This window comes from Rhinichthys klamathensis, unplaced genomic scaffold (genome assembly GCF_029890125.1).
Source record: "Rhinichthys klamathensis goyatoka isolate OS25496 unplaced genomic scaffold, OSU_Roscu_1.1 h1tg000223l_1, whole genome shotgun sequence".
In the NCBI taxonomy this organism is placed as follows: domain Eukaryota; kingdom Metazoa; phylum Chordata; class Actinopteri; order Cypriniformes; family Leuciscidae; genus Rhinichthys; species Rhinichthys klamathensis.
This window is the reverse complement of record NW_026606747.1, coordinates 3,248,700-3,275,892: the sequence shown is the minus strand read 5'-3', so window position 1 is coordinate 3,275,892 and position 27,193 is coordinate 3,248,700. Positions and strand designations below refer to the sequence as shown.

The 27,193-nt window shown below is 42.2% G+C and overlaps 2 protein-coding genes and 9 non-coding genes across 11 annotated transcripts; 10 read left to right on the top strand and 1 right to left on the bottom strand.

Annotated features, from left to right (window-relative positions):
• Positions 1-955: 955 nt before the first annotated feature.
• On the top strand, positions 956-7,044 carry LOC130097701 (uncharacterized). Its single transcript, XM_056264642.1, has 7 exons — positions 956-2,330; positions 2,465-2,668; positions 2,792-3,292; positions 3,417-3,481; positions 3,603-3,856; positions 4,067-4,312; positions 6,362-7,044. The coding sequence occupies exons 1-7, from the start codon at positions 956-958 to the stop codon at positions 7,032-7,034; spliced, it is 3,318 nt and encodes a 1,105-aa protein (XP_056120617.1). The 3' UTR covers positions 7,035-7,044.
• Positions 7,045-8,870: 1,826 nt separating this feature from the next.
• On the top strand, positions 8,871-8,943 carry trnar-acg (transfer RNA arginine (anticodon ACG)). The gene has a single exon. It is a non-coding gene; the product is annotated as a tRNA-Arg (tRNA).
• A 233-nt stretch (positions 8,944-9,176) lies between these two features.
• Positions 9,177-9,248, top strand: trnae-uuc (transfer RNA glutamic acid (anticodon UUC)). The gene has a single exon. It is a non-coding gene; the product is annotated as a tRNA-Glu (tRNA).
• Positions 9,249-12,898: 3,650 nt separating this feature from the next.
• trnar-acg (transfer RNA arginine (anticodon ACG)) lies at positions 12,899-12,971 on the top strand. The gene has a single exon. It is a non-coding gene; the product is annotated as a tRNA-Arg (tRNA).
• Positions 12,972-16,871: 3,900 nt separating this feature from the next.
• On the top strand, positions 16,872-22,996 carry LOC130097700 (uncharacterized). The gene is made up of 7 exons (XM_056264641.1): positions 16,872-18,246; positions 18,381-18,584; positions 18,708-19,208; positions 19,333-19,397; positions 19,519-19,772; positions 19,983-20,228; positions 22,314-22,996. The coding sequence occupies exons 1-7, from the start codon at positions 16,872-16,874 to the stop codon at positions 22,984-22,986; spliced, it is 3,318 nt and encodes a 1,105-aa protein (XP_056120616.1). The 3' UTR covers positions 22,987-22,996.
• Positions 22,997-24,803: 1,807 nt separating this feature from the next.
• Positions 24,804-24,876, top strand: trnar-acg (transfer RNA arginine (anticodon ACG)). The gene has a single exon. It is a non-coding gene; the product is annotated as a tRNA-Arg (tRNA).
• Positions 24,877-25,109: 233 nt separating this feature from the next.
• trnae-uuc (transfer RNA glutamic acid (anticodon UUC)) lies at positions 25,110-25,181 on the top strand. The gene has a single exon. It is a non-coding gene; the product is annotated as a tRNA-Glu (tRNA).
• Positions 25,182-25,508: 327 nt separating this feature from the next.
• Positions 25,509-25,580, bottom strand: trnae-cuc (transfer RNA glutamic acid (anticodon CUC)). The gene has a single exon. It is a non-coding gene; the product is annotated as a tRNA-Glu (tRNA).
• A 618-nt stretch (positions 25,581-26,198) lies between these two features.
• On the top strand, positions 26,199-26,271 carry trnar-acg (transfer RNA arginine (anticodon ACG)). The gene has a single exon. It is a non-coding gene; the product is annotated as a tRNA-Arg (tRNA).
• A 305-nt stretch (positions 26,272-26,576) lies between these two features.
• trnar-acg (transfer RNA arginine (anticodon ACG)) lies at positions 26,577-26,649 on the top strand. The gene has a single exon. It is a non-coding gene; the product is annotated as a tRNA-Arg (tRNA).
• Positions 26,650-26,954: 305 nt separating this feature from the next.
• On the top strand, positions 26,955-27,027 carry trnar-acg (transfer RNA arginine (anticodon ACG)). Its single transcript has one exon. It is a non-coding gene; the product is annotated as a tRNA-Arg (tRNA).
• The last annotated feature ends 166 nt before the right edge of the window (positions 27,028-27,193 follow it).

The following is a 27,193-nucleotide window of genomic DNA, read 5'->3' as shown; positions in this document are numbered from 1 at the left end:
ACCCAGCATGCTACCATCACCACCCAGCACGCTACCATCACCTCCCAGCACGCTACCACCACCCAGCACGCTGCCTCCACCCAGCACGCTACAACCACCACCCAGCACGCTGCCTCCACCCAGCACGCTACAACCACCACCCAGCACGCTGCCTCCACCCATACTTCCACCGCCTCTCTCCGCTCCCTCTTGTTTAGGAAGTTGCCTAACCAGAAAAGCCTGACCAAGACCATTGAAAGGCTGGTTTCCCCCGTCAAATCCACACCTTGTAAGCAAACATTTATTTGTATAACACTTTTTTGGTGTGTTTAGTATTTATTGCTTTGTAGGATTTTAGGATTTATTGTTCTGTAGTCATGTTTATCTGTTCTGTGTTTTGTTTTGTAGCTTTGGCCCAGGCACGTACGCGGCCCTCAGCCACCCTCACTCGCCCGACTGTGTCCATTGAGGCAGGCACAGGGACCTCAGCAATCCTCAATAACCCGACTGTGTCCATTGAGGCAGCCACAGGGACCTCAGCTATCCTCACTCGCCCGACTGTGTCCATTGAGATAGATGACAGCACACTGCTGGCAGAGGCAACTAAGTTTGAGATGGTACATCTGGCATGTACGTTTATACTTATTTAAAATATGCAACAAAATATTCAAGTTCCATTCCAGGGATAAAAAAGTTAAGGGAAGTTATTGCGAATTTGCATTTGTTGTATTTATTAAATTTTTTGTTTTTTTACCCAGCACAACGAGTCTGTCTTCCATCTGGATGGATACACACTCTGCCTGAAGTGGATCAGAGGTGGATTTCCAAGGCCCTGTTCAGGTGGACAGCACAGGGCCATCCTGAGCTGATCTTTAGCAGGGTGGACAAACTTTGGTGGTATCCTCCACAGGTTCCACTGAAGACCAGTAATTGCCCTCCCTTAGAGAACTACTTTGGCCATCCCCTGCTGCTCTGGATGCCACGAAAACTGTGGCAAGTGAAGCTGACCTGTCCACATCCAGACTGTCAGAAAGACCTTCTGACCTCAGCTGGCTTGCATCAAAAGATCAGGCAGGTGTTTGCCTTGGGTAAGATATACTTTGTGGCATCTGAGTACCTGGCCTGCCGAAGATGTAAGAGGAAAGTCATCAGCTGGAGCCATGATATCGTCTCCCAGCTCGACATTGGCCACAGGGTGCAGTTCCCTTGCATTCTTACATCAAAACTTGCATGTGACGTCGAGGTAGTATGTTTGATGCGTCAGCGAGGGCTGGGAAACAGCAGCAGCCAGATCCAGCGCAAGCTGCAGGAACGTCATACTGAGGTGTGGTTGCAAAAGACAGTCCAGTATCTGACAGATTGCAAGGGGATTGCCAGTGCTGTCACTTCGAGCCTGATCCTGCCTGTGACATTTGAATCTGCTCCTTCAATGCCTTCTGTCCCTAAGCATCGGTGGCTGATGCAGGTGTACGCCCAGAATGTCCTGCAAAGGCTGGATGAGATCAAGGCCACTATCACATCGCAATATGGTCGGATCTTAAAAATGGATTCAACAAAAAAAGTGGCCAGAAAACTAGCTGGACGCAGCTATGGCACTGCTACCTGGGCAACCAATGTTGGTAATGAGCACGGACAGGTGATCATGTCCGTGCTCACAGCCAGTGAAGGTTTTGGTCTCGGGCCAATGATTGAAGGCCTCATTAAAAGATACAGAGTGGCTGGGGTGGCTCCTCCCGAGATACTGTATGTTGACCGAGACTGCTGTGGCAACACTCTTCTGAGAAGAATGTTTGAAGAGTGGGAGCAAATGATCATCCGTTTGGATGTATGGCACTTCATGCGGAGGTTTGCTGTGGGTTGCACCACTGACTCTCATCAGTTGTATGCCACATTTATGAGTCGCCTCAGCCACTGTATTTTCATGTGGGACCAGGTTGACCTGACGGCCCTGAAGAAGGCAAAGCATGCAGAGCTAGAAGCTAACTGGAAACCTACATCCGAGGCTGATGTGCTGCGCAGTATCAGCCGTAACGAGCTAGCCCTACATTGCAGGAGAACCACTCGCGGGACCAAGGACACCCTGGCGCTGATTGAGAGCCATATTCAGGCCTTTGATGGAGATGCTGGTCGTGACACTATGGGAGTCCCACTAATAAACTCAGCCCGGATGAGAGAGATATTGAAGTCCCAGCGGAAGCATGTGGCCTGCATCCAGGATCCTGTAGGTGTGCAGCTCTACATGCAGACGGGCACTGTAGTGAAGGGAGGGCACCGTCTGCCAACCTACCGCTGTGCCAGAGGTTCCACTTCGCTTGAGTCATTTCACCTGCACCTTAACAGATTCATCCCAGGTAAATAAGTGACTTAACTGAATTATTAAAATAAGATTTGATTTAATTATATATTAAAATAACTATGGGAACAGCTATTTGTGTATCCATATGACATTTTTGTGTGGTCTTATTTTTCTTTTTTGAATTTACAGGTACGCTGGCGAGTGACACCTTCTTCCAGGCGTATCTTTTGGATGGACTTGCAAGGTGGAATGAGGACCGGGCTGTGGCAGCAACAACTGATGAGCAGCAGCCCCATTCCTACAATCATCTTCTGCGTCATGCTGTCAATACTCTTGCAGAGGAGGTTATGGGCAAGAAAATCATCCCTTATGTTGGGCCAAGAAAGTACACTGGTAGATAACTATTTGTTGTTTTTGGTCACATTTTTTTTAAGTGTACACATACCATTTAACCTCTGTATTATAATATAATATCCTGGTATATTATCTAATTTTCAATGTTTTAATATTTTAAAGGTGAGCTTATTGGAGTGGAATACCTTTACCAGCAAACTGGTAAAGTTCTGCAGGACTACAAGTTGGCCATTGAAGAGTCCGAGACCACTGAGGTTGGTATAGAAGTGGATGAAGGTTATGCTGAACTTGAGGAGTTTCAGGACATCACTGTCCCCACCTTTGACACAGAACGGACACCTGTTGCCTCTTCACAAGCATCAGTGTCTGCAGCATCATCTCCAACCCCTCCTGTCACCAGCTCCATTTCATCATTGTCTGTGGTTCCTCCATCACCAGTGACATCTCCTGTCACCAGCTCCATTTCATCATTGTCTGTGGTTCCTCCATCACCAGTGACATCTCCTGTCACCAGCTCCATTTCATCATTGTCTGTGGTTCCTCCATCACCAGTGACATCTGTCACCTGCTCCATTTCATCATCGTCTGTGGTCCCTCCGTCTCCTGTCACCAGCCCACTGCACAGTCATTCAAAGCCAGGACTCTTTCCTGGAGCACATAGCTGTGAGTTTACCAAAGTATCTATATAGAGTTATTGTGACAACAATTATCACCACCTCTATGTATATATGTCTTATTGAAAGGCAAAAATACAAATTTAAACTGAATGTTTGCCTTTTTCATGTAGTTCCAGTGGACCAATTATCAGCTGAAACTGGTCTTCTGACATCTGAAGAGAACACTTCACATGATGTAAGGGCCCAGTGTACATTTACGTCTGTAAACAAAATCTTAGTTATGTTTGCTGTGCTTTCATGTAAATATTTGTATTCATTGCTGCTATCAAAAGTTCCTAAATTATCTTTTATTTTAGGATTCTGTTGGACCTGATAATATTGGGGGGTATGGAGCCGTGCAGGACTTGGCAGAGTTCTTGGTTAGCCTCAGAGACCACCGTCTGGCCTTGACTGGAGAAGAGTGCGTCAAGATCATCACCCTATGGCAGGCATTGGGGGAGTATGACAAGAGGAAAACCATTTACCCACGACGTCACCAAACCTCCCTAAAACAGGGACGATTCAGAGCCACTAAGAAGATTGTGGCACCAGGTGTGGAGAGCACCAAAAGGTATGTTAAATTTAGCAAACACAGGTTCTTGATTGTCTTAAATTTTGTATAAAACAAACCACAAAACATAACTATGCACAGATATTAAAAATTAACATCTGGACAACACAAAGCAAAACAGACAGATTAGAAAAGGGGGAAAAAAACAAGAAAAATAACAGAGTAACGATCACACATTGAAATGAATATGTATTCTGCTGTAATTTGCAGGTGTTTCGTTGGGGCTCATAGTCCTGCACAGTGGCCTAGCTGCAACCGAGTGGTGGAGGCCATCTTCACAAGGCTCTGTGCCCTCTATCCAAACGTGGTGCGGTGTGATGGAGTGAGGGTGTCCCGCTTCACAATGGTGGTGCGTGCCTACAAGCACATCCGAGAGTGCATCCTCAACAATGCTAAGGTGATGAGCGAGACCACCATCCAGCTCCCAGAAGTTAACACTGCAACAGTCACACAATGGTGAGTAAATTAGCATTGTTCCAGCTAAGCATAAATTGAAGTGCCACACAAAGCGTTAAAGTCTTTTATGTGGTTGTCTTACAGTTTTTTTTTCAATCGCCAACAAGCGCTTACCCATACTTCAGATACTTTTTCGAAACTCTTAACACAGACTCACACCAACAAAACACAATTGGCCAAATGGATGATTTTCTTCTCAAAAACACATTTTGTTAAATATATACTAACTTTCAAAATAGAACACATCTTTCTCTACACACTAAATTTCCCAAAACACTGGAAATCTGAAAATGAAATTATTCTGTCAAAGAATAACACTTGTTTTCACTTCACAAGGTACATGCAGTCAATCAAAGTACACCAGGTTTCAAAATAATGGCTATTGTTGACATTACAAAAACTACATAGACTTTTATGTGTCAGTTTTACAGGTATTTGCATGCAAAAAATGCAATCCCCCGTTTTTACACTAAATTTCTTGGTTGGGACTTTTATGTCCACATTTACCGTACTGTTCACATTCAAAATCATTCCAGTAAAAAGCAAATCAGTTTTTTTCACCTCTCTCTGCACCTTCACCTCTCACTGCATCTCTCACTGCATCTCTCACTGCATCACTCACTGCATCTCTCACTGCATCACTCACTGCATCTCTCACTGCATCTCTCACTGCATCACTCACTGCATCACTCACTGCATCTCTCACTGCATCTCTCACTGCACCTCTCACTGCATCTCTCACTGCATCTCTCACTGCATCACTCACTGCATCACTCACTGCATCTCACTGCATCTCTTACTGCACCTCTCACTGCACATCTCACTGCATCTCTCACTGCATCACTCACTGCATCTCTCACTACACCTCTCACTGCATCTCTCACTGCATCTCTCACTACGCATCTCACTGCATCTCTCACTGCATCTCTCACTGCATCTCTCACTGCACCTCTCACTGCATCTCTCACTGTACCTCTCACTGCATCACTCACTGCATCTCTCACTGCATCACTCACTGCATCTCTCACTGCATCTCTCACTGCATCACTCACTGCATCACTCACTGCATCTCTCACTGTACCTCTCACTGCATCACTCACTGCATCTCTCACTGCATCTCTCACTGCATCTCTCACTGCATCTCTCACTGCATCACTCACTGCATCTCTCACTGCATCTCTCACTGCATCTCTCACTGCATCTCTCACTGCATCACTCACTGCATCTCTCACTGCATCTCTCACTGCATCTCTCACTACACCTCTCACTGCACCTCTCACTGCATCTCTCACTGCATGGGGTCAATTATTATTATTTTATTTTTTTATCAGCTGAGATATATTGTTTTTGAACTCATATCATTGCAGAAGCAGAGGTTTTTATAATATATCTAAGGTTTGGAATATTGTTTTTGCTATTGTGGGATGGTGTGTGTTACTGTAACATTTGTAAATACTACAAAAACAATCCATCATTTTGTTGGGAGGTATTGCTTGTCTGTTAAGAGAATGTAAGCATTTTGGAAATGTGTTCACTGACTGCATATTGTGTGAAAACGACATGACGTGTGAATGGTATGGCCACAAAAGATCGATGCTGTGCTAATTGTGTTTAGAGTTTTGAAAATGTGACAACTGTTTGGACAAATACTTGTTAGCGACTGAAAAAAACTGTAATATAGCTATGGCTGCTTTGACTTGTTGGCTAGAAACAAATCAACAAGAGTCCAACTTCTGCTTTCTTCTCCATTATGAAAAATAAGATTTATTGCTCACGACATGGTCTTCAACAGACTGCAAGAATCAATAATCAGTACAACGTATCTCCATAAACAGCTTTCCAACACACATACAAACGAACAGCTACTACCGTACCAGCGGCATTTTACTAAAGCAATGATACACGAGACAAGGGTGAGATCAATTGCTCTGTGATCTCAGCTGTGTCTTGCTGTTGCATCATAGTCATGATCAAACAGTAGTTGAACACACCATCTTTTGTATTACTGCTTAAATGTTTATTCAAATTGGTTGCTTTATGTTTTCCCAGGTACAGCAGGCGTTGTAAGTCACAGGAACAGGAGATATTGAAACAGGGTATCCAAGCCCCTGAAGCACCCATGGCAGGACCTGAGAACCTTCCTGCTGCTATGCAGAAAGGACCGACTCTCTGTTCCAGCAATTTGTCAGAGCCACACCTTTTTATCCTGCCACCAAATACTGCTGGGGAGGCTAAACTCAAAGGGAGGTCGCAACCTCAGGCCATCTTCCAGGCTCCACCATCACATCAAGGACTTCCTGTCCCTATTGCACCAGCACCACCTGTCTCTCTCCCTTTCATTTTACCACCTGTGCAGCTTCCTACAGTTCCTGGTACCTCACAGGTGATGTTCTTCAACCTCCCATTACCTTCAGCTATGCCACCATCAGCTCAGACACAGACATCCAGTCAACCGGTTCCTTACTCCACTCAGCAATATAGAAAGAGAAAACAGAAGAGGGAGAGCGCTGGAACAGTGACAAGAAAGTATGTTAGGAAGACAGACGTCATTCTTTGCAGAAAGTGCAATAAGGAGAGAAAGCCACCAACACATCTGCAGTACTTTGGCAACTGGTACTGCGAAGAGTCTGAGACTAAATCATATGATGAATGGAGAGCTGTGCTGATGGAACGAGGTTATAGGAAAAAAAAGCCAGGAAATGACAACCCTCCAGCTTCTTAAAATTGCTCTTTCAGCATGTTATTTTTATTTATTTATTTGATTAATGTTTGATTATACAACATAACAACGACAGCTGTCTTTAAAATGTATAACAACTATGTGTGTGATGCCTTTTGAATAATTTTTAAACATGGTTAGTGTGTGTGTGTGTGTGTGTGTGCGTGTGTGTGTGTGTGTGTGTGTGTGTGTGTGTGTGTGTGTGTGTGTGTGTGTGTTGCGCGCATGCATCTGTGAGTAGGATGGGGATAATGGGTGTTGTGTTTGTACCTTTATTTGTGTTTTATTCATTTTACTTTTCTTACACTTTATTTGATTACATTTGTTTACAGTTTTTAGAATAGGAGTGAAAGACCGGTATACTGTATCAGGTAATTTAATTCTTATTGGAGTTAAGTAAAATACTTGGCCCAGGAAAAGAAACTACAGTATCCAGAGATTGGTGGTCCATTGTTTTAATGGTCCTGTAAGTAGCTGTCACAGGGCAACAGGTGGTTGCCTGGATGAGAACAGTTTATTTTAGTTATTTTGTTACGTTAACTTATGCCTTAAGTTATTTATGTACCTGATTATCATTAATATCATCATTATTACTATTATTATTAATAATAATATATATTTTTAATAATAATAATAATAATAGATGAGAAGCATTTGTTTAGTTTATTTATGTTTAGCTATGCCTTAAGTTATTTATGTACCGGAATGTGATTATATTAAAAAATTTTAATGGGTTTGGATGTTTCTGTGTTTTTTCTTATTCATCTACTTCCTCTTTTCATTATTATTATTGTTTACTGTATTATTGACTACAACAACTACACTAAAATTATATACACATTTTAATTTCTGGGCAACAGGTGGTTGCCTGGATGAGAAGAGTTTATTTTAGTTATTTTATTATGTTAACTTATGCCTTAAGTTATTTATGTACCTGATTATCATTAATATCATTATTACTATTATTATTATTAATAATAATAATAGATGAGAAGCATTTAAGTTATTTATGTACCTGATTATCATTAATATCATTATTACTATTATTATTATAATAATATATATTTTAAATAATAATAATAATAATAGATGAGAAGCATTTATTTATGTTTAGTTATGCCTTAAGTTATTTATTATTATTACTAATACTATTATTAATATTACCAGTTTTAATAATTGTTGTGATTGTATTAAAAAAATATAATGTGTTTGGACGTTTTTGTGTTTTTCTTCTTCATCTTCTTCCTCTTATAATTATAATTATTATTGTTTACTGTATTATTATATACAAATGTTAATTTATACACATGACAGAATTATCTGGACTTAAATGTGTAGTTAAATAACATTTATCCTAATAATTAACATTAGTCATAAAAAGTTTGGACGAGCGGGATTCGATCCTGCGATCTTTGGGTCCATTTCAGGCAACTTTTGATAGCTTAGATAGACATATGCGCGCCGCGCTTGGCGCAATGGATAACGCGTCTGACTACGAATCAGAAGATTCCAGGTTCAACTCCTGGCTGGCTCGCTCTGCCTCATTTGCTTCGCTGTCAGCCCATAGCCATGTTATTATTATTAGCCCATAGTTTTTGTTATTATTATTATTGGATTAGTTGAATAATGTTTTAAATTGACAGTCCAACAATAGGCTGCTTTGTCAGTGGGATAACGGTTACCATACAATACCATGCATCTTTTCAGATGCATTGCATGGGTACTGTCACAAGGACCTTGCTTTAAGACAAGTTTATAGTGTCTATTATGCCAGCACAGGAATGGGAGGAAACTGAATCCCCTGGGCGAGGCAAATGCACTCAAGGCTGCCTGACTGGTGGGCCAGTGGCGCAATGGATAACGCGTCTGACTACGAATCAGAAGATTCCAGGTTCGACTCCTGGCTGGCTCGCTCTTCCTCTTTTGCTTCGCTGTCAGCCCATAGCCATTTTATTATTATTAGCCCATAGTTTTTGTTATTATTATTATTGGATTAGTTGAATAATGTTTTAAATTGACAGTCCAACAATAGGCTGCTTTGTCAGTGGGATAACGGTTACCATACAAAAACGATCATTCCCATATTCTTAAAGGGGGGCGGTCACACACTAAAAGCCAAAGGGCCTGCTTGAGCCTTGAGGAAGTTCCCATATGGTCTAGCGGTCAGGATTCCTGGTTTTCACCCAGGTGGCCCGGGTTCGACTCCCGGTATGGGAAGTTCGTGTTGTCTTTGCTTCACTTATGGAAACAGCCAGGACGTCTCTCTGTGCCACTAGCACTTTTAGCCGGCAGGCGGAGCTTACGAAACCTGATAGGTTTAGGTTCTGTCCCCAAACGATGTGCCTTCGATAGCTCAGCTGGTAGAGCGGAGGACTGTAGGTGGCAAATTGGCAATCCTTAGGTCGCTGGTTTCGACTCTGGCTCGAAGGAGGTCTTTTTCACAAGCAAACATTTCATTGGCCATGCTTCTCGATAACGGTTACCATACAATACCATGCGTCTTTTCAGATGCATTGCATGGGTACTGTCACAAGGACCTTGCTTTAAGACAAGTTTATAGTGTCTATTATGCCAGCACAGGAATGGGAGGAAACTGAACCCCCTGGGCGAGGCAAATGCACTCAAGGCTGCCTGACTGGTGGGCCAGTGGCGCAATGGATAATGCGTCTGACTACGAATCAGAAGATTCCAGGTTCGACTCCTGGCTGGCTCGCTCTGCCTCTTTTGCTTCGCTGTCAGCCCATAGCCATTTTTTTATTATTAGCCCATAGTTTTTGTTATTATTATTATTGGATTAGTTGAATAATGTTTTAAATTGACAGTCCAAAAATAGGCTGCTTTGTCAGTGGGATAATGGTTACCATACAAATACGATCATTCCCATATTCTTAAAGGGGGGCGGTCACACACTAAAAGCCAAAGGGCCTGCTTGAGCCTTGAGGAAGTTCCCATATGGTCTAGCGGTCAGGATTCCTGGTTTTCACCCAGGCGGCCCGGGTTCGACTACCGGTATGGGAAGTTCGTGTTGTCTTTGCTTCACTTATGGAAACAGCCAGGACGTCTCTCTGTGCCACTAGCACTTTTAGCCGGCAGGCGGAGCTTACGAAACCTGATAGGTTTAGAATCTCTCCCCAAACGATGTGCCTTCGATAGCTCAGCTGGTAGAGCGGAGGACTGTAGGTGGCAAATTGGCAATCCTTAGGTCGCTGGTTCGACTCTGGCTCGAAGGAGGTCTTTTTCACAAGCAAACATTTCATTGGCCATGCTTCTCGACGAGGCCGTCAGCGCTTGAGTTGGTAGTCCAGCGTTTTGCAATCGCGACCGCCGCTGGAGGGCAAAAGCTCATTCCCTGACCGGGAATCGAACCCGGGCCGGGGCGGTGAGAGCGCCGAATCCTAACCACTAGACCACCAGGGAAGGTCTGCTGACTCTTTCCCGTCAAGCCTCGCTGTGTGCCTCTACCAGATTTTGCAGCAACTGCTCAAGCAAGACCACTAAGGCTTGAATTTTCCTCCAGGAGAGGAGACGTCTCTGACCCTGGATCACAGTTATTCCACTGAGAAACTGTCACTGGCTCTGTATGAATATCCTAACAACACCACAACTTGCCATGAAAACAAAGCAACCAAGATCACCAACATGTGACGCCTCCAACTTGAAGCTTTTTATAGCAGGCTCCTCATCAGACCCCTTCCTGACGTTGGCTCCAGGCCTGTTATTGGCATGAGAAAAAGTAGATGTCATGACAGGCCTCTGCCCAGCCGGACACCAACAAGTCGCGTGCATAGTTTTTGTTATTATTATTATTGGATTAGTTGAATAATATTTTAAATTGACAGTCCAACAATAGGCTGCTTTGTCAGTGGGATAACGGTTACCATACAATACCATGCGTCTTTTCAGATGCATTGCATGGGTACTGTCACAAGGACCTTGCTTTAAGACAAGTTTATAGTGTCTATTATGCCAGCACAGGAATGGGAGGAAACTGAACCCCCTGGGCGAGGCAAATGCACTCAAGGCTGCCTGACTGGTGGGCCAGTGGCGCTTCATGCCGCCTGTAAATCGTGGTTATTCTTGGTTATGACAGCCAATCACGTTCCCTGCTGCAACCAAGATTCGTACTATTCTTGGTTATGACAGCCAATCACGTTCCCTGCTGCAACCAAGATTCGTACGCTTATGGCCAATCGCGGCTCTCATCGCTACCATGATTCAGCCTAGTAACTAACCAAGAATTGACCAATAAACGGCAAGAGTCACCTCCCCCCCAGAGACTTGCGAATTGGGACCGGAGAAGAGGATAACATTCATTGATTAACTTCGGATCAAAATTCGCAAAGTAAGTCATTCTTTTGTCAATAAAAGTGAAGTGCCAAATATATAGTTGTTTTATATGAATAACATGTGTCTCAGACTAGCTAATAATTCAAGTAATTAATACAAAATATAATTAAAAAATGTGTTTATAGATAAAGCGACCAAGCAGAACAAAGCATAACATTACAGTTTACTACAGCTTTACCAGTTGCAACATTAAAATGATTGTTACACACTAAGGCATCACTAATTATAATTCAATTACTGTAATATAGTGTACATTATGCTTCTACTTTTAGTACTTTTACTATATTTTTATGCTAAACTAACTTTTTTTTAGCTAACGTTAAGTAGGCTAACATTTTGAATGCATTACATTTAACTGTTACTTGTAATAGAGCAAAGGAAATTTAAAAGAGGGGAAAGTAGTGGTATAACAATGGTATAATAATGGTATAATAATTATTGAAATGACATCTTACTCTGGGATCATTCTGAGATTCTGATATGTAAATCAACATTTTAAGCCTGTTAGAAAAATATAGACACACAAAGCATAATATATAATCAACATTACAAGGTAGAAAAATATAGACACACAAAGCATAATATATAATCAACATTACAAGGTAGAAAAATATAGACACACAAAGCATAATATATAATCAACATTACAAGGTAGAAAAATGTAGACACACAAAGCATAATATATAATCAACATTACAAGGTAGAAAAATATAGACACACAAAGCATAATATATAATCAACATTACAAGGTAGAAAAATATAGACACACAAAGCATAATATATAATCAACATTACAAGGTAGAAAAATATAGACACACAAAGCATAATATATAATCAACATTACAAGGTAGAAAAATATAGACACACAAAGCATAATATATAATCAACATTACAAGGTAGAAAAATATAGACACACAAAGCATAATATATAATCAACATTACAATGTAGAAAAATATAGACACACAAAGCATAATATATAATCAACATTACAAGGTAGAAAAATAGACACACAAAGCATAATATATAATCAACATTACAAGGTGATCATGAGTAAATATAGTAATGTAATATGCACGGCTGTATTAACTAATGTGTTACCAAATGTGTTTGTCTGTTTCTTTCTCTAAAGTCTTTATATCTTCAAACAGTGGCGCAATGGATAACGCGTCTGACTACGAGTCAGAAGATTCCAGGTTCGACTCCTGGCTGGCTCGCTCTGCCTCATTTGCTTCGCTGTCAGCCCATAGCCATGTTATTATTATTAGCCCATAGTTTTTGTTATTATTATTATTGGATTAGTTGAATAATATTTTAAATTGACAGTCCAACAATAGGCTGCTTTGTCAGTGGGATAACGGTTACCATACAATACCATGCATCTTTTCAGATGCATTGCATGGGTACTGTCACAAGGACCTTGCTTTGCGACAAGTTTATAGTGTCTATTATGCCAGCACAGGAATGGGAGAAAACTGAACCCCCTGGGCGAGGCAAATGCACTCAAGGGTGCCTGACTGGTGGGCCAGTGGCGCAATGGATAACGCGTCTGACTACGAATCAGAAGATTCCAGGTTCGACTCCTGGCTGGCTCGCTCTGCCTCTTTTGCTTCGCTGTCAGCCCATAGCCATTTTATTATTATTAGCCCATAGTTTTTGTTATTATTATTATTGGATTAGTTGAATAATATTTTAAATTGACAGTCCAACAATAGGCTGCTTTGTCAGTGGGATAACGGTTACCATACAATACCATGCATCTTTTCAGATGCATTGCATGGGTACTGTCACAAGGACCTTGCTTTGCGACCAGTTTATAGTGTCTATTATGCCAGCACAGGAATGGGAGGAAACTGAACCCCCTGGGCGAGGCAAATGAGAGCTCCCTCCGATGAGCCAGATGAAATTGAATTCAGTAAACTATCCCTTCGGATCATTCCCATATTCTTAAAGGGGGGCGGTCACACACTAAAAGCCAAAGGGCCTGCTTGCGGCTTGAGGCTTGAGGCTTGAGGAAGTTCCCATATGGTCTAGCGGTTAGGATTCCTGGTTTTCACCCAGGTGGCCCAGGTTCTACTCCCGGTATGGGAAGTTCGTGTTGTCTTTGCTTCACTTATGGAAACAGCCAGGACGTCTCTCTGTGCCACTAGCACTTTTAGCCGGCAGGCGGAGCTTTCGAAACCTGATAGGTTTAGGTTCTGTCCCCAAACGATGTGCCTTCGATAGCTCAGCTGGTAGAGCGGAGGACTGTAGGTGGCAAATTGGCAATCCTTAGGTCGCTGGCTCGAAGGAGGTCTTTTTCACAAGCAAACATTTCATTGGCCATGCTTCTCGATAACGGTTACCATACAATACCATGCGTCTTTTCAGATGCATTGCATAGGTACTGTCACAAGGACCTTGTTTTAAGACAAGTTTATAGTGTCTATTATGCCAGCACAGGAATGGGAGGAAACTGAACCCCCTGGGCGAGGCAAATGCACTCAAGGCTGCCTGACTGGTGGGCCAGTGGCGCTTCATGCCGCCTGTAAATCGTGGTTATTCTTGGTTATGACAGCCAATCACGTTCCCTGCTGCAACCAAGATTCGTACTATTCTTGGTTATGACAGCCAATCACGTTCCCTGCTGCAACCAAGATTCGTACGCTTATGGCCAATCGCGGCTCTCATCGCTACCATGATTCAGCCTAGTAACTAACCAAGAATTGACCAATAAACGGCAAGAGTCACCTCCCCCCCAGAGACTTGCGAATTGGGACCGGAGAAGAGGATAACATTCATTGATTAACTTCGGATCAAAATTCGCAAAGTAAGTCAGTCTTTTGTCAATAAAAGTGAAGTGCCAAATATATAGTTGTTTTATATGAATAACATGTGTCTCAGACTAGCTAATAATTCAAGTAATTAATACAAAATATAATTAAAAAATGTGTTTATAGATAAAGCGACCAAGCAGAACAAAGCATAACATTACAGTTTACTACAGCTTTACCAGTTGCAACATTAAAATGATTGTTACACACTAAGGCATCACTAATTATAATTCAATTACTGTAATATAGTGTACATTATGCTTCTACTTTTAGTACTTTTACTATATTTTTATGCTAAACTAACTTTTTTTTAGCTAACGTTAAGTAGGCTAACATTTTGAATGCATTACATTTAACTGTTACTTGTAATAGAGCAAAGGAAATTTAAAAGAGGGGAAAGTAGTGGTATAACAATGGTATAATAATGGTATAATAATTATTGAAAAAATGACATCTTACTCTGGGATCATTCTGAGATTCTGATATGTAAATCAACATTTTAAGCCTGTTAGAAAAATATAGACACACAAAGCATAATATATAATCAACATTACAAGGTAGAAAAATATAGAGACACAAAGCATAATATATAATCAACATTACAAGGTAGAAAAATATAGACACACAAAGCATAATATATAATCAACATTACAAGGTAGAAAAATATAGACACACAAAGCATAATATATAATCAACATTACAAGGTAGAAAAATATAGACACACAAAGCATAATATATAATCAACATTACAAGGTAGAAAAATATAGACACACAAAGCATAATATATAATCAACATTACAAGGTAGAAAAATATAGACACACAAAGCATAATATATAATCAACATTACAAGGTAGAAAAATATAGACACACAAAGCATAATATATAATCAACATTACAATGTAGAAAAATATAGACACACAAAGCATAATATATAATCAACATTACAAGGTAGAAAAATAGACACACAAAGCATAATATATAATCAACATTACAAGGTGATCATGAGTAAATATAGTAATGTAATATGCACGGCTGTATTAACTAATGTGTTACCAAATGTGTTTGTCTGTTTCTTTCTCTAAAGTCTTAATATATTCAAACATTTGTATTTATTTAGATGGAACCTCGCTTCAGGAGACGAGCTGATGGCAGCCTGAATCTGACTGATACAATGGAAGCGGCAAAGGTGAAGGAGGCCAACAAAGGAAAGCCGTACACAAGACCCCTGTCCCCTGACATAGTGCTGGACAAGGCCAAGAAAAGCTTAAATCAGCACCACGGAGATCTAGCTAACAGAAAGCACCTGCTGGGTTTCTTTGAAATCCAGTTTGGTGTATTTCGAGGGCAAACATTCAAGTGGGTGGCTGAAAATGCCCTGGGGTATGCAGCTTACTTGGTGGCAGCTATGAAGAGGGACCCCACAGGAGGCAGCAAAGACTCCCAAGAACATGCCCACAACAAAGAGAGTTTCAGGGAGTATTTTGAGCTCTTTCCTTCTGGCAGAATTGCCATTGCCATGAAGGAAGAGCAAAATGCTGGGAAAGCTCTCCAGCACGCTGCCACCACCCAGCACGCTACCTCCACCCAGCACGCTACCACCACCCAGCACGCTACCACCACCCAGCACGCTACCTCCACCCAGCACGCTACCACCACCCAGCACGCTACCACCACCCAGCACGCTGCCACCACCCAGCACGCTACCACCACCCAACACGCTGCCTCCACCCAGCATGCTACCATCACCACCCAGCACGCTACCATCACCTCCCAGCACGCTACCACCACCCAGCACGCTGCCTCCACCCAGCACGCTACAACCACCACCCAGCACGCTGCCTCCACCCAGCACGCTACAACCACCACCCAGCACGCTGCCTCCACCCATACTTCCACCGCCTCTCTCCGCTCCCTCTTGTTTAGGAAGTTGCCTAACCAGAAAAGCCTGACCAAGACCATTGAAAGGCTGGTTTCCCCCGTCAAATCCACACCTTGTAAGCAAACATTTATTTGTATAACACTTTTTTGGTGTGTTTAGTATTTATTGCTTTGTAGGATTTTAGGATTTATTGTTCTGTAGTCATGTTTATCTGTTCTGTGTTTTGTTTTGTAGCTTTGGCCCAGGCACGTACGCGGCCCTCAGCCACCCTCACTCGCCCGACTGTGTCCATTGAGGCAGGCACAGGGACCTCAGCAATCCTCAATAACCCGACTGTGTCCATTGAGGCAGCCACAGGGACCTCAGCTATCCTCACTCGCCCGACTGTGTCCATTGAGATAGATGACAGCACACTGCTGGCAGAGGCAACTAAGTTTGAGATGGTACATCTGGCATGTACGTTTATACTTATTTAAAATATGCAACAAAATATTCAAGTTCCATTCCAGGGATAAAAAAGTTAAGGGAAGTTATTGCGAATTTGCATTTGTTGTATTTATTAAATTTTTTGTTTTTTTACCCAGCACAACGAGTCTGTCTTCCATCTGGATGGATACACACTCTGCCTGAAGTGGATCAGAGGTGGATTTCCAAGGCCCTGTTCAGGTGGACAGCACAGGGCCATCCTGAGCTGATCTTTAGCAGGGTGGACAAACCTTGGTGGTATCCTCCACAGGTTCCACTGAAGACCAGTAATTGCCCTCCCTTAGAGAACTACTTTGGCCATCCCCTGCTGCTCTGGATGCCACGAAAACTGTGGCAAGTGAAGCTGACCTGTCCACATCCAGACTGTCAGAAAGACCTTCTGACCTCAGCTGGCTTGCATCAAAAGATCAGGCAGGTGTTTGCCTTGGGTAAGATATACTTTGTGGCATCTGAGTACCTGGCCTGCCGAAGATGTAAGAGGAAAGTCATCAGCTGGAGCCATGATATCGTCTCCCAGCTCGACATTGGCCACAGGGTGCAGTTCCCTTGCATTCTTACATCAAAACTTGCATGTGACGTCGAGGTAGTATGTTTGATGCGTCAGCGAGGGCTGGGAAACAGCAGCAGCCAGATCCAGCGCAAGCTGCAGGAACGTCATACTGAGGTGTGGTTGCAAAAGACAGTCCAGTATCTGACAGATTGCAAGGGGATTGCCAGTGCTGTCACTTCGAGCCTGATCCTGCCTGTGACATTTGAATCTGCTCCTTCAATGCCTTCTGTCCCTAAGCATCGGTGGCTGATGCAGGTGTACGCCCAGAATGTCCTGCAAAGGCTGGATGAGATCAAGGCCACTATCACATCGCAATATGGTCGGATCTTAAAAATGGATTCAACAAAAAAAGTGGCCAGAAAACTAGCTGGACGCAGCTATGGCACTGCTACCTGGGCAACCAATGTTGGTAATGAGCACGGACAGGTGATCATGTCCGTGCTCACAGCCAGTGAAGGTTTTGGTCTCGGGCCAATGATTGAAGGCCTCATTAAAAGATACAGAGTGGCTGGGGTGGCTCCTCCCGAGATACTGTATGTTGACCGAGACTGCTGTGGCAACACTCTTCTGAGAAGAATGTTTGAAGAGTGGGAGCAAATGATCATCCGTTTGGATGTATGGCACTTCATGCGGAGGTTTGCTGTGGGTTGCACCACTGACTCTCATCAGTTGTATGCCACATTTATGAGTCGCCTCAGCCACTGTATTTTCATGTGGGACCAGGTTGACCTGACGGCCCTGAAGAAGGCAAAGCATGCAGAGCTAGAAGCTAACTGGAAACCTACATCCGAGGCTGATGTGCTGCGCAGTATCAGCCGTAACGAGCTAGCCCTACATTGCAGGAGAACCACTCGCGGGACCAAGGACACCCTGGCGCTGATTGAGAGCCATATTCAGGCCTTTGATGGAGATGCTGGTCGTGACACTATGGGAGTCCCACTAATAAACTCAGCCCGGATGAGAGAGATATTGAAGTCCCAGCGGAAGCATGTGGCCTGCATCCAGGATCCTGTAGGTGTGCAGCTCTACATGCAGACGGGCACTGTAGTGAAGGGAGGGCACCGTCTGCCAACCTACCGCTGTGCCAGAGGTTCCACTTCGCTTGAGTCATTTCACCTGCACCTTAACAGATTCATCCCAGGTAAATAAGTGACTTAACTGAATTATTAAAATAAGATTTGATTTAATTATATATTAAAATAACTATGGGAACAGCTATTTGTGTATCCATATGACATTTTTGTGTGGTCTTATTTTTCTTTTTTGAATTTACAGGTACGCTGGCGAGTGACACCTTCTTCCAGGCGTATCTTTTGGATGGACTTGCAAGGTGGAATGAGGACCGGGCTGTGGCAGCAACAACTGATGAGCAGCAGCCCCATTCCTACAATCATCTTCTGCGTCATGCTGTCAATACTCTTGCAGAGGAGGTTATGGGCAAGAAAATCATCCCTTATGTTGGGCCAAGAAAGTACACTGGTAGATAACTATTTGTTGTTTTTGGTCACATTTTTTTTAAGTGTACACATACCATTTAACCTCTGTATTATAATATAATATCCTGGTATATTATCTAATTTTCAATGTTTTAATATTTTAAAGGTGAGCTTATTGGAGTGGAATACCTTCACCAGCAAACTGGTAAAGTTCTGCAGGACTACAAGTTGGCCATTGAAGAGTCCGAGACCACTGAGGTTGGTATAGAAGTGGATGAAGGTTATGCTGAACTTGAGGAGTTTCAGGACATCACTGTCCCCACCTTTGACACAGAACGGACACCTGTTGCCTCTTCACAAGCATCAGTGTCTGCAGCATCATCTCCAACCCCTCCTGTCACCAGCTCCATTTCATCATTGTCTGTGGTTCCTCCATCACCAGTGACATCTCCTGTCACCAGCTCCATTTCATCATTGTCTGTGGTTCCTCCATCACCAGTGACATCTCCTGTCACCAGCTCCATTTCATCATTGTCTGTGGTTCCTCCATCACCAGTGACATCTGTCACCTGCTCCATTTCATCATCGTCTGTGGTCCCTCCGTCTCCTGTCACCAGCCCACTGCACAGTCATTCAAAGCCAGGACTCTTTCCTGGAGCACATAGCTGTGAGTTTACCAAAGTATCTATATAGAGTTATTGTGACAACAATTATCACCACCTCTATGTATATATGTCTTATTGAAAGGCAAAAATACAAATTTAAACTGAATGTTTGCCTTTTTCATGTAGTTCCAGTGGACCAATTATCAGCTGAAACTGGTCTTCTGACATCTGAAGAGAACACTTCACATGATGTAAGGGCCCAGTGTACATTTACGTCTGTAAACAAAATCTTAGTTATGTTTGCTGTGCTTTCATGTAAATATTTGTATTCATTGCTGCTATCAAAAGTTCCTAAATTATCTTTTATTTTAGGATTCTGTTGGACCTGATAATATTGGGGGGTATGGAGCCGTGCAGGACTTGGCAGAGTTCTTGGTTAGCCTCAGAGACCACCGTCTGGCCTTGACTGGAGAAGAGTGCGTCAAGATCATCACCCTATGGCAGGCATTGGGGGAGTATGACAAGAGGAAAACCATTTACCCACGACGTCACCAAACCTCCCTAAAACAGGGACGATTCAGAGCCACTAAGAAGATTGTGGCACCAGGTGTGGAGAGCACCAAAAGGTATGTTAAATTTAGCAAACACAGGTTCTTGATTGTCTTAAATTTTGTATAAAACAAACCACAAAACATAACTATGCACAGATATTAAAAATTAACATCTGGACAACACAAAGCAAAACAGACAGATTAGAAAAGGGGGAAAAAAACAAGAAAAATAACAGAGTAACGATCACACATTGAAATGAATATGTATTCTGCTGTAATTTGCAGGTGTTTCGTTGGGGCTCATAGTCCTGCACAGTGGCCTAGCTGCAACCGAGTGGTGGAGGCCATCTTCACAAGGCTCTGTGCCCTCTATCCAAACGTGGTGCGGTGTGATGGAGTGAGGGTGTCCCGCTTCACAATGGTGGTGCGTGCCTACAAGCACATCCGAGAGTGCATCCTCAACAATGCTAAGGTGATGAGCGAGACCACCATCCAGCTCCCAGAAGTTAACACTGCAACAGTCACACAATGGTGAGTAAATTAGCATTGTTCCAGCTAAGCATAAATTGAAGTGCCACACAAAGCGTTAAAGTCTTTTATGTGGTTGTCTTACAGTTTTTTTTTCAATCGCCAACAAGCGCTTACCCATACTTCAGATACTTTTTCGAAACTCTTAACACAGACTCACACCAACAAAACACAATTGGCCAAATGGATGATTTTCTTCTCAAAAACACATTTTGTTAAATATATACTAACTTTCAAAATAGAACACATCTTTCTCTACACACTAAATTTCCCAAAACACTGGAAATCTGAAAATGAAATTATTCTGTCAAAGAATAACACTTGTTTTCACTTCACAAGGTACATGCAGTCAATCAAAGTACACCAGGTTTCAAAATAATGGCTATTGTTGACATTACAAAAACTACATAGACTTTTATGTGTCAGTTTTACAGGTATTTGCATGCAAAAAATGCAATCCCCCGTTTTTACACTAAATTTCTTGGTTGGGACTTTTATGTCCACATTTACCGTACTGTTCACATTCAAAATCATTCCAGTAAAAAGCAAATCAGTTTTTTTCACCTCTCTCTGCACCTTCACCTCTCACTGCATCTCTCACTGCATCTCTCACTGCATCACTCACTGCATCTCTCACTGCATCACTCACTGCATCTCTCACTGCATCTCTCACTGCATCACTCACTGCATCACTCACTGCATCACTCACTGCATCTCTCACTGCACCTCTCACTGCATCTCTCACTGCATCTCTCACTGCATCACTCACTGCATCACTCACTGCATCTCACTGCATCTCTTACTGCACCTCTCACTGCACATCTCACTGCATCACTCACTGCACCTCTCACTGCATCACTCACTGCATCTCTCACTGCATCACTCACTGCATCTCTCACTACACCTCTCACTGCATCTCTCACTGCATCTCTCACTACGCCTCTCACTGCATCTCTCACTGCATCTCTCACTGCATCTCTCACTGCACCTCTCACTGCATCTCTCACTGTACCTCTCACTGCATCACTCACTGCATCTCTCACTGCATCACTCACTGCATCTCTCACTGCATCTCTCACTGCATCACTCACTGCATCACTCACTGCATCTCTCACTGTACCTCTCACTGCATCACTCACTGCATCTCTCACTGCATCTCTCACTGCATCTCTCACTGCATCTCTCACTGCATCACTCACTGCATCTCTCACTGCATCTCTCACTGCATCTCTCACTGCATCTCTCACTGCATCACTCACTGCATCTCTCACTGCATCTCTCACTGCATCTCTCACTACACCTCTCACTGCACCTCTCACTGCATCTCTCACTGCATGGGGTCAATTATTATTATTTTATTTTTTTATCAGCTGAGATATATTGTTTTTGAACTCATATCATTGCAGAAGCAGAGGTTTTTATAATATATCTAAGGTTTGGAATATTGTTTTTGCTATTGTGGGATGGTGTGTGTTACTGTAACATTTGTAAATACTACAAAAACAATCCATCATTTTGTTGGGAGGTATTGCTTGTCTGTTAAGAGAATGTAAGCATTTTGGAAATGTGTTCACTGACTGCATATTGTGTGAAAACGACATGACGTGTGAATGGTATGGCCACAAAAGATCGATGCTGTGCTAATTGTGTTTAGAGTTTTGAAAATGTGACAACTGTTTGGACAAATACTTGTTAGCGACTGAAAAAAACTGTAATATAGCTATGGCTGCTTTGACTTGTTGGCTAGAAACAAATCAACAAGAGTCCAACTTCTGCTTTCTTCTCCATTATGAAAAATAAGATTTATTGCTCACGACATGGTCTTCAACAGACTGCAAGAATCAATAATCAGTACAACGTATCTCCATAAACAGCTTTCCAACACACATACAAACGAACAGCTACTACCGTACCAGCGGCATTTTACTAAAGCAATGATACACGAGACAAGGGTGAGATCAATTGCTCTGTGATCTCAGCTGTGTCTTGCTGTTGCATCATAGTCATGATCAAACAGTAGTTGAACACACCATCTTTTGTATTACTGCTTAAATGTTTATTCAAATTGGTTGCTTTATGTTTTCCCAGGTACAGCAGGCGTTGTAAGTCACAGGAACAGGAGATATTGAAACAGGGTATCCAAGCCCCTGAAGCACCCATGGCAGGACCTGAGAACCTTCCTGCTGCTATGCAGAAAGGACCGACTCTCTGTTCCAGCAATTTGTCAGAGCCACACCTTTTTATCCTGCCACCAAATACTGCTGGGGAGGCTAAACTCAAAGGGAGGTCGCAACCTCAGGCCATCTTCCAGGCTCCACCATCACATCAAGGACTTCCTGTCCCTATTGCACCAGCACCACCTGTCTCTCTCCCTTTCATTTTACCACCTGTGCAGCTTCCTACAGTTCCTGGTACCTCACAGGTGATGTTCTTCAACCTCCCATTACCTTCAGCTATGCCACCATCAGCTCAGACACAGACATCCAGTCAACCGGTTCCTTACTCCACTCAGCAATATAGAAAGAGAAAACAGAAGAGGGAGAGCGCTGGAACAGTGACAAGAAAGTATGTTAGGAAGACAGACGTCATTCTTTGCAGAAAGTGCAATAAGGAGAGAAAGCCACCAACACATCTGCAGTACTTTGGCAACTGGTACTGCGAAGAGTCTGAGACTAAATCATATGATGAATGGAGAGCTGTGCTGATGGAACGAGGTTATAGGAAAAAAAAGCCAGGAAATGACAACCCTCCAGCTTCTTAAAATTGCTCTTTCAGCATGTTATTTTTATTTATTTATTTGATTAATGTTTGATTATACAACATAACAACGACAGCTGTCTTTAAAATGTATAACAACTATGTGTGTGATGCCTTTTGAATAATTTTTAAACATGGTTAGTGTGTGTGTGTGTGTGTGTGTGTGTGTGTGTGTGTGTGTGTGTGTGTGTGTGTGTGTTGCGCGCATGCATCTGTGAGTAGGATGGGGATAATGGGTGTTGTGTTTGTACCTTTATTTGTGTTTTATTCATTTTACTTTTCTTACACTTTATTTGATTACATTTGTTTACAGTTTTTAGAATAGGAGTGAAAGACCGGTATACTGTATCAGGTAATTTAATTCTTATTGGAGTTAAGTAAAATACTTGGCCCAGGAAAAGAAACTACAGTATCCAGAGATTGGTGGTCCATTGTTTTAATGGTCCTGTTAGTAGCTGTCACAGGGCAACAGGTGGTTGCCTGGATGAGAACAGTTTATTTTAGTTATTTTGTTACGTTAACTTATGCCTTAAGTTATTTATGTACCTGATTATCATTAATATCATCATTATTACTATTATTATTAATAATAATATATATTTTTAATAATAATAAAAATAATAGATGAGAAGCATTTGTTTAGTTTATTTATGTTTTAGCTATGCCTTAAGTTATTTATGTACCGGAATGTGATTATATTAAAAAATTTTAATGGGTTTGGATGTTTCTGTGTTTTTTCTTATTCATCTACTTCCTCTTTTCATTATTATTATTGTTTACTGTATTATTGACTACAACAACTACACTAAAATTATATACACATTTTAATTTCTGGGCAACAGGTGGTTGCCTGGATGAGAAGAGTTTATTTTAGTTATTTTATTATGTTAACTTATGCCTTAAGTTATTTATGTACCTGATTATCATTAATATCATTATTACTATTATTATTATTAATAATAATAATAGATGAGAAGCATTTAAGTTATTTATGTACCTGATTATCATTAATATCATTATTACTATTATTATTATAATAATATATATTTTAAATAATAATAATAATAATAGATGAGAAGCATTTATTTATGTTTAGTTATGCCTTAAGTTATTTATTATTATTACTAATACTATTATTAATATTACCAGTTTTAATAATTGTTGTGATTGTATTAAAAAAATATAATGTGTTTGGACGTTTTTGTGTTTTTCTTCTTCATCTTCTTCCTCTTATAATTATAATTATTATTGTTTACTGTATTATTATATACAAATGTTAATTTATACACATGACAGAATTATCTGGACTTAAATGTGTAGTTAAATAACATTTATCCTAATAATTAACATTAGTCATAAAAAGTTTGGACGAGCGGGATTCGATCCTGCGATCTTTGGGTCCATTTCAGGCAACTTTTGATAGCTTAGATAGACATATGCGCGCCGCGCTTGGCGCAATGGATAACGCGTCTGACTACGAATCAGAAGATTCCAGGTTCAACTCCTGGCTGGCTCGCTCTGCCTCATTTGCTTCGCTGTCAGCCCATAGCCATGTTATTATTATTAGCCCATAGTTTTTGTTATTATTATTATTGGATTAGTTGAATAATGTTTTAAATTGACAGTCCAACAATAGGCTGCTTTGTCAGTGGGATAACGGTTACCATACAATACCATGCATCTTTTCAGATGCATTGCATGGGTACTGTCACAAGGACCTTGCTTTAAGACAAGTTTATAGTGTCTATTATGCCAGCACAGGAATGGGAGGAAACTGAATCCCCTGGGCGAGGCAAATGCACTCAAGGCTGCCTGACTGGTGGGCCAGTGGCGCAATGGATAACGCGTCTGACTACGAATCAGAAGATTCCAGGTTCGACTCCTGGCTGGCTCGCTCTTCCTCTTTTGCTTCGCTGTCAGCCCATAGCCATTTTATTATTATTAGCCCATAGTTTTTGTTATTATTATTATTGGATTAGTTGAATAATGTTTTAAATTGACAGTCCAACAATAGGCTGCTTTGTCAGTGGGTTAACGGTTACCATACAAAAACGATCATTCCCATATTCTTAAAGGGGGGCGGTCACACACTAAAAGCCAAAGGGCCTGCTTGAGCCTTGAGGAAGTTCCCATATGGTCTAGCGGTCAGGATTCCTGGTTTTCACCCAGGCGGCCCGGGTTCGACTCCCGGTATGGGAAGTTCGTGTTGTCTTTGCTTCACTTATGGAAACAGCCAGGACGTCTCTCTGTGCCACTAGCACTTTTAGCCGGCAGGCGGAGCTTACGAAACCTGATAGGTTTAGGTTCTGTCCCCAAACGATGTGCCTTCGATAGCTCAGCTGGTAGAGCGGAGGACTGTAGGTGGCAAATTGGCAATCCTTAGGTCGCTGGTTCGACTCTGGCTCGAAGGAGGTCTTTTTCACAAGCAAACATTTCATTGGCCATGCTTCTCGACGAGGCCGTCAGCGCTTGAGTTGGTAGTCCAGCGTTTTGCAATCGCGACCGCCGCTGGAGGGCAAAAGCTCATTCCCTGACCGGGAATCGAACCCGGGCCACGGCGGTGAGAGCGCCAAATCCTAACCACTAGACCACCAGGGAAGGTCTGCTGACTCTTTCCCGTCAAGCCTGGCTGTGTGCCTCTACCAGATTTTGCAGCAACTGCTCAAGCAAGACCACTAAGGCTTGAATTTTCCTCCAGGAGAGGAGACGTCTCTGACCCTGGATCACAGTTATTCCACTGAGAAACTGTCACTGGCTCTGTAGGAATATCCTAACAACACCACAACTTGCCATGAAAACAAAGCAACCGAGATCACCAACATGTGACGCCTCCAACTTGAAGCTTTTTATAGCAGGCTCCTCATCAGACCCCTTCCTGACGTTGGCTCCAGGCCTGTTATTGGCATGAGAAAAAGTAGATGTCATGACAGGCCTCTGCCCAGCCGGACACCAACAAGTCGCGTGCATAGTTTTTGTTATTATTATTATTGGATTAGTTGAATAATATTTTAAATTGACAGTCCAACAATAGGCTGCTTTGTCAGTGGGATAACGGTTACCATACAATACCATGCGTCTTTTCAGATGCATTGCATGGGTACTGTCACAAGGACCTTGCTTTAAGACAAGTTTATAGTGTCTATTATGCCAGCACAGGAATGGGAGGAAACTGAACTCCCTGGGCGAGGCAAATGCACTCAAGGGTGCCTGACTGGTGGGCCAGTGGCGCAATGGATAACGCGTCTGACTACGAATCAGAAGATTCCAGGTTCGACTCCTGGCTGGCTCGCTCTGCCTCATTTGCTTTGCTGTCAGCCCATAGCCATGTTATTATTATTAGCCCATAGTTTTTGTTATTATTATTATTGGATTAGTTGAATAATATTTTAAATTGACAGTCCAACAATAGGCTGCTTTGTCAGTGGGATAACGGTTACCATACAATACCATGCATCTTTTCAGATGCATTGCATGGGTACTGTCACAAGGACCTTGCTTTGCGACAAGTTTATAGTGTCTATTATGCCAGCACAGGAATGGGAGGAAACTGAACCCCCTGGGCGAGGCAAATGCACTCAAGGGTGCCTGACTGGTGGGCCAGTGGCGCAATGGATAACGCGTCTGACTACGAATCAGAAGATTCCAGGTTCGACTCCTGGCTGGCTCGCTCTGCCTCATTTGCTTTGCTGTCAGCCCATAGCCATGTTATTATTATTAGCCCATAGTTTTTGTTATTATTATTATTGGATTAGTTGAATAATATTTTAAATTGACAGTCCAACAATAGGCTGCTTTGTCAGTGGGATAACGGTTACCATACAATACCATGCATCTTTTCAGATGCATTGCATGGGTACTGTCACAAGGACCTTGCTTTGCGACAAGTTTATAGTGTCTATTATGCCAGCACAGGAATGGGAGGAAACTGAACCCCCTGGGCGAGGCAAATGCACTCAAGGGTGCCTGACTGGTGGGCCAGTGGCGCAATGGATAACGCGTCTGACTACGAATCAGAAGATTCCAGGTTCGACTCCTGGCTGGCCTCGCTCTGCCTCTTTTGCTTCGCTGTCAGCCCATAGCCATTTTATTATTATTAGCCCATAGTTTTTGTTATTATTATTATTGGATTAGTTGAATAATATTTTAAATTGACAGTCCAACAATAGGCTGCTTTGTCAGTGGGATAACGGTTACCATACAATACCATGCAT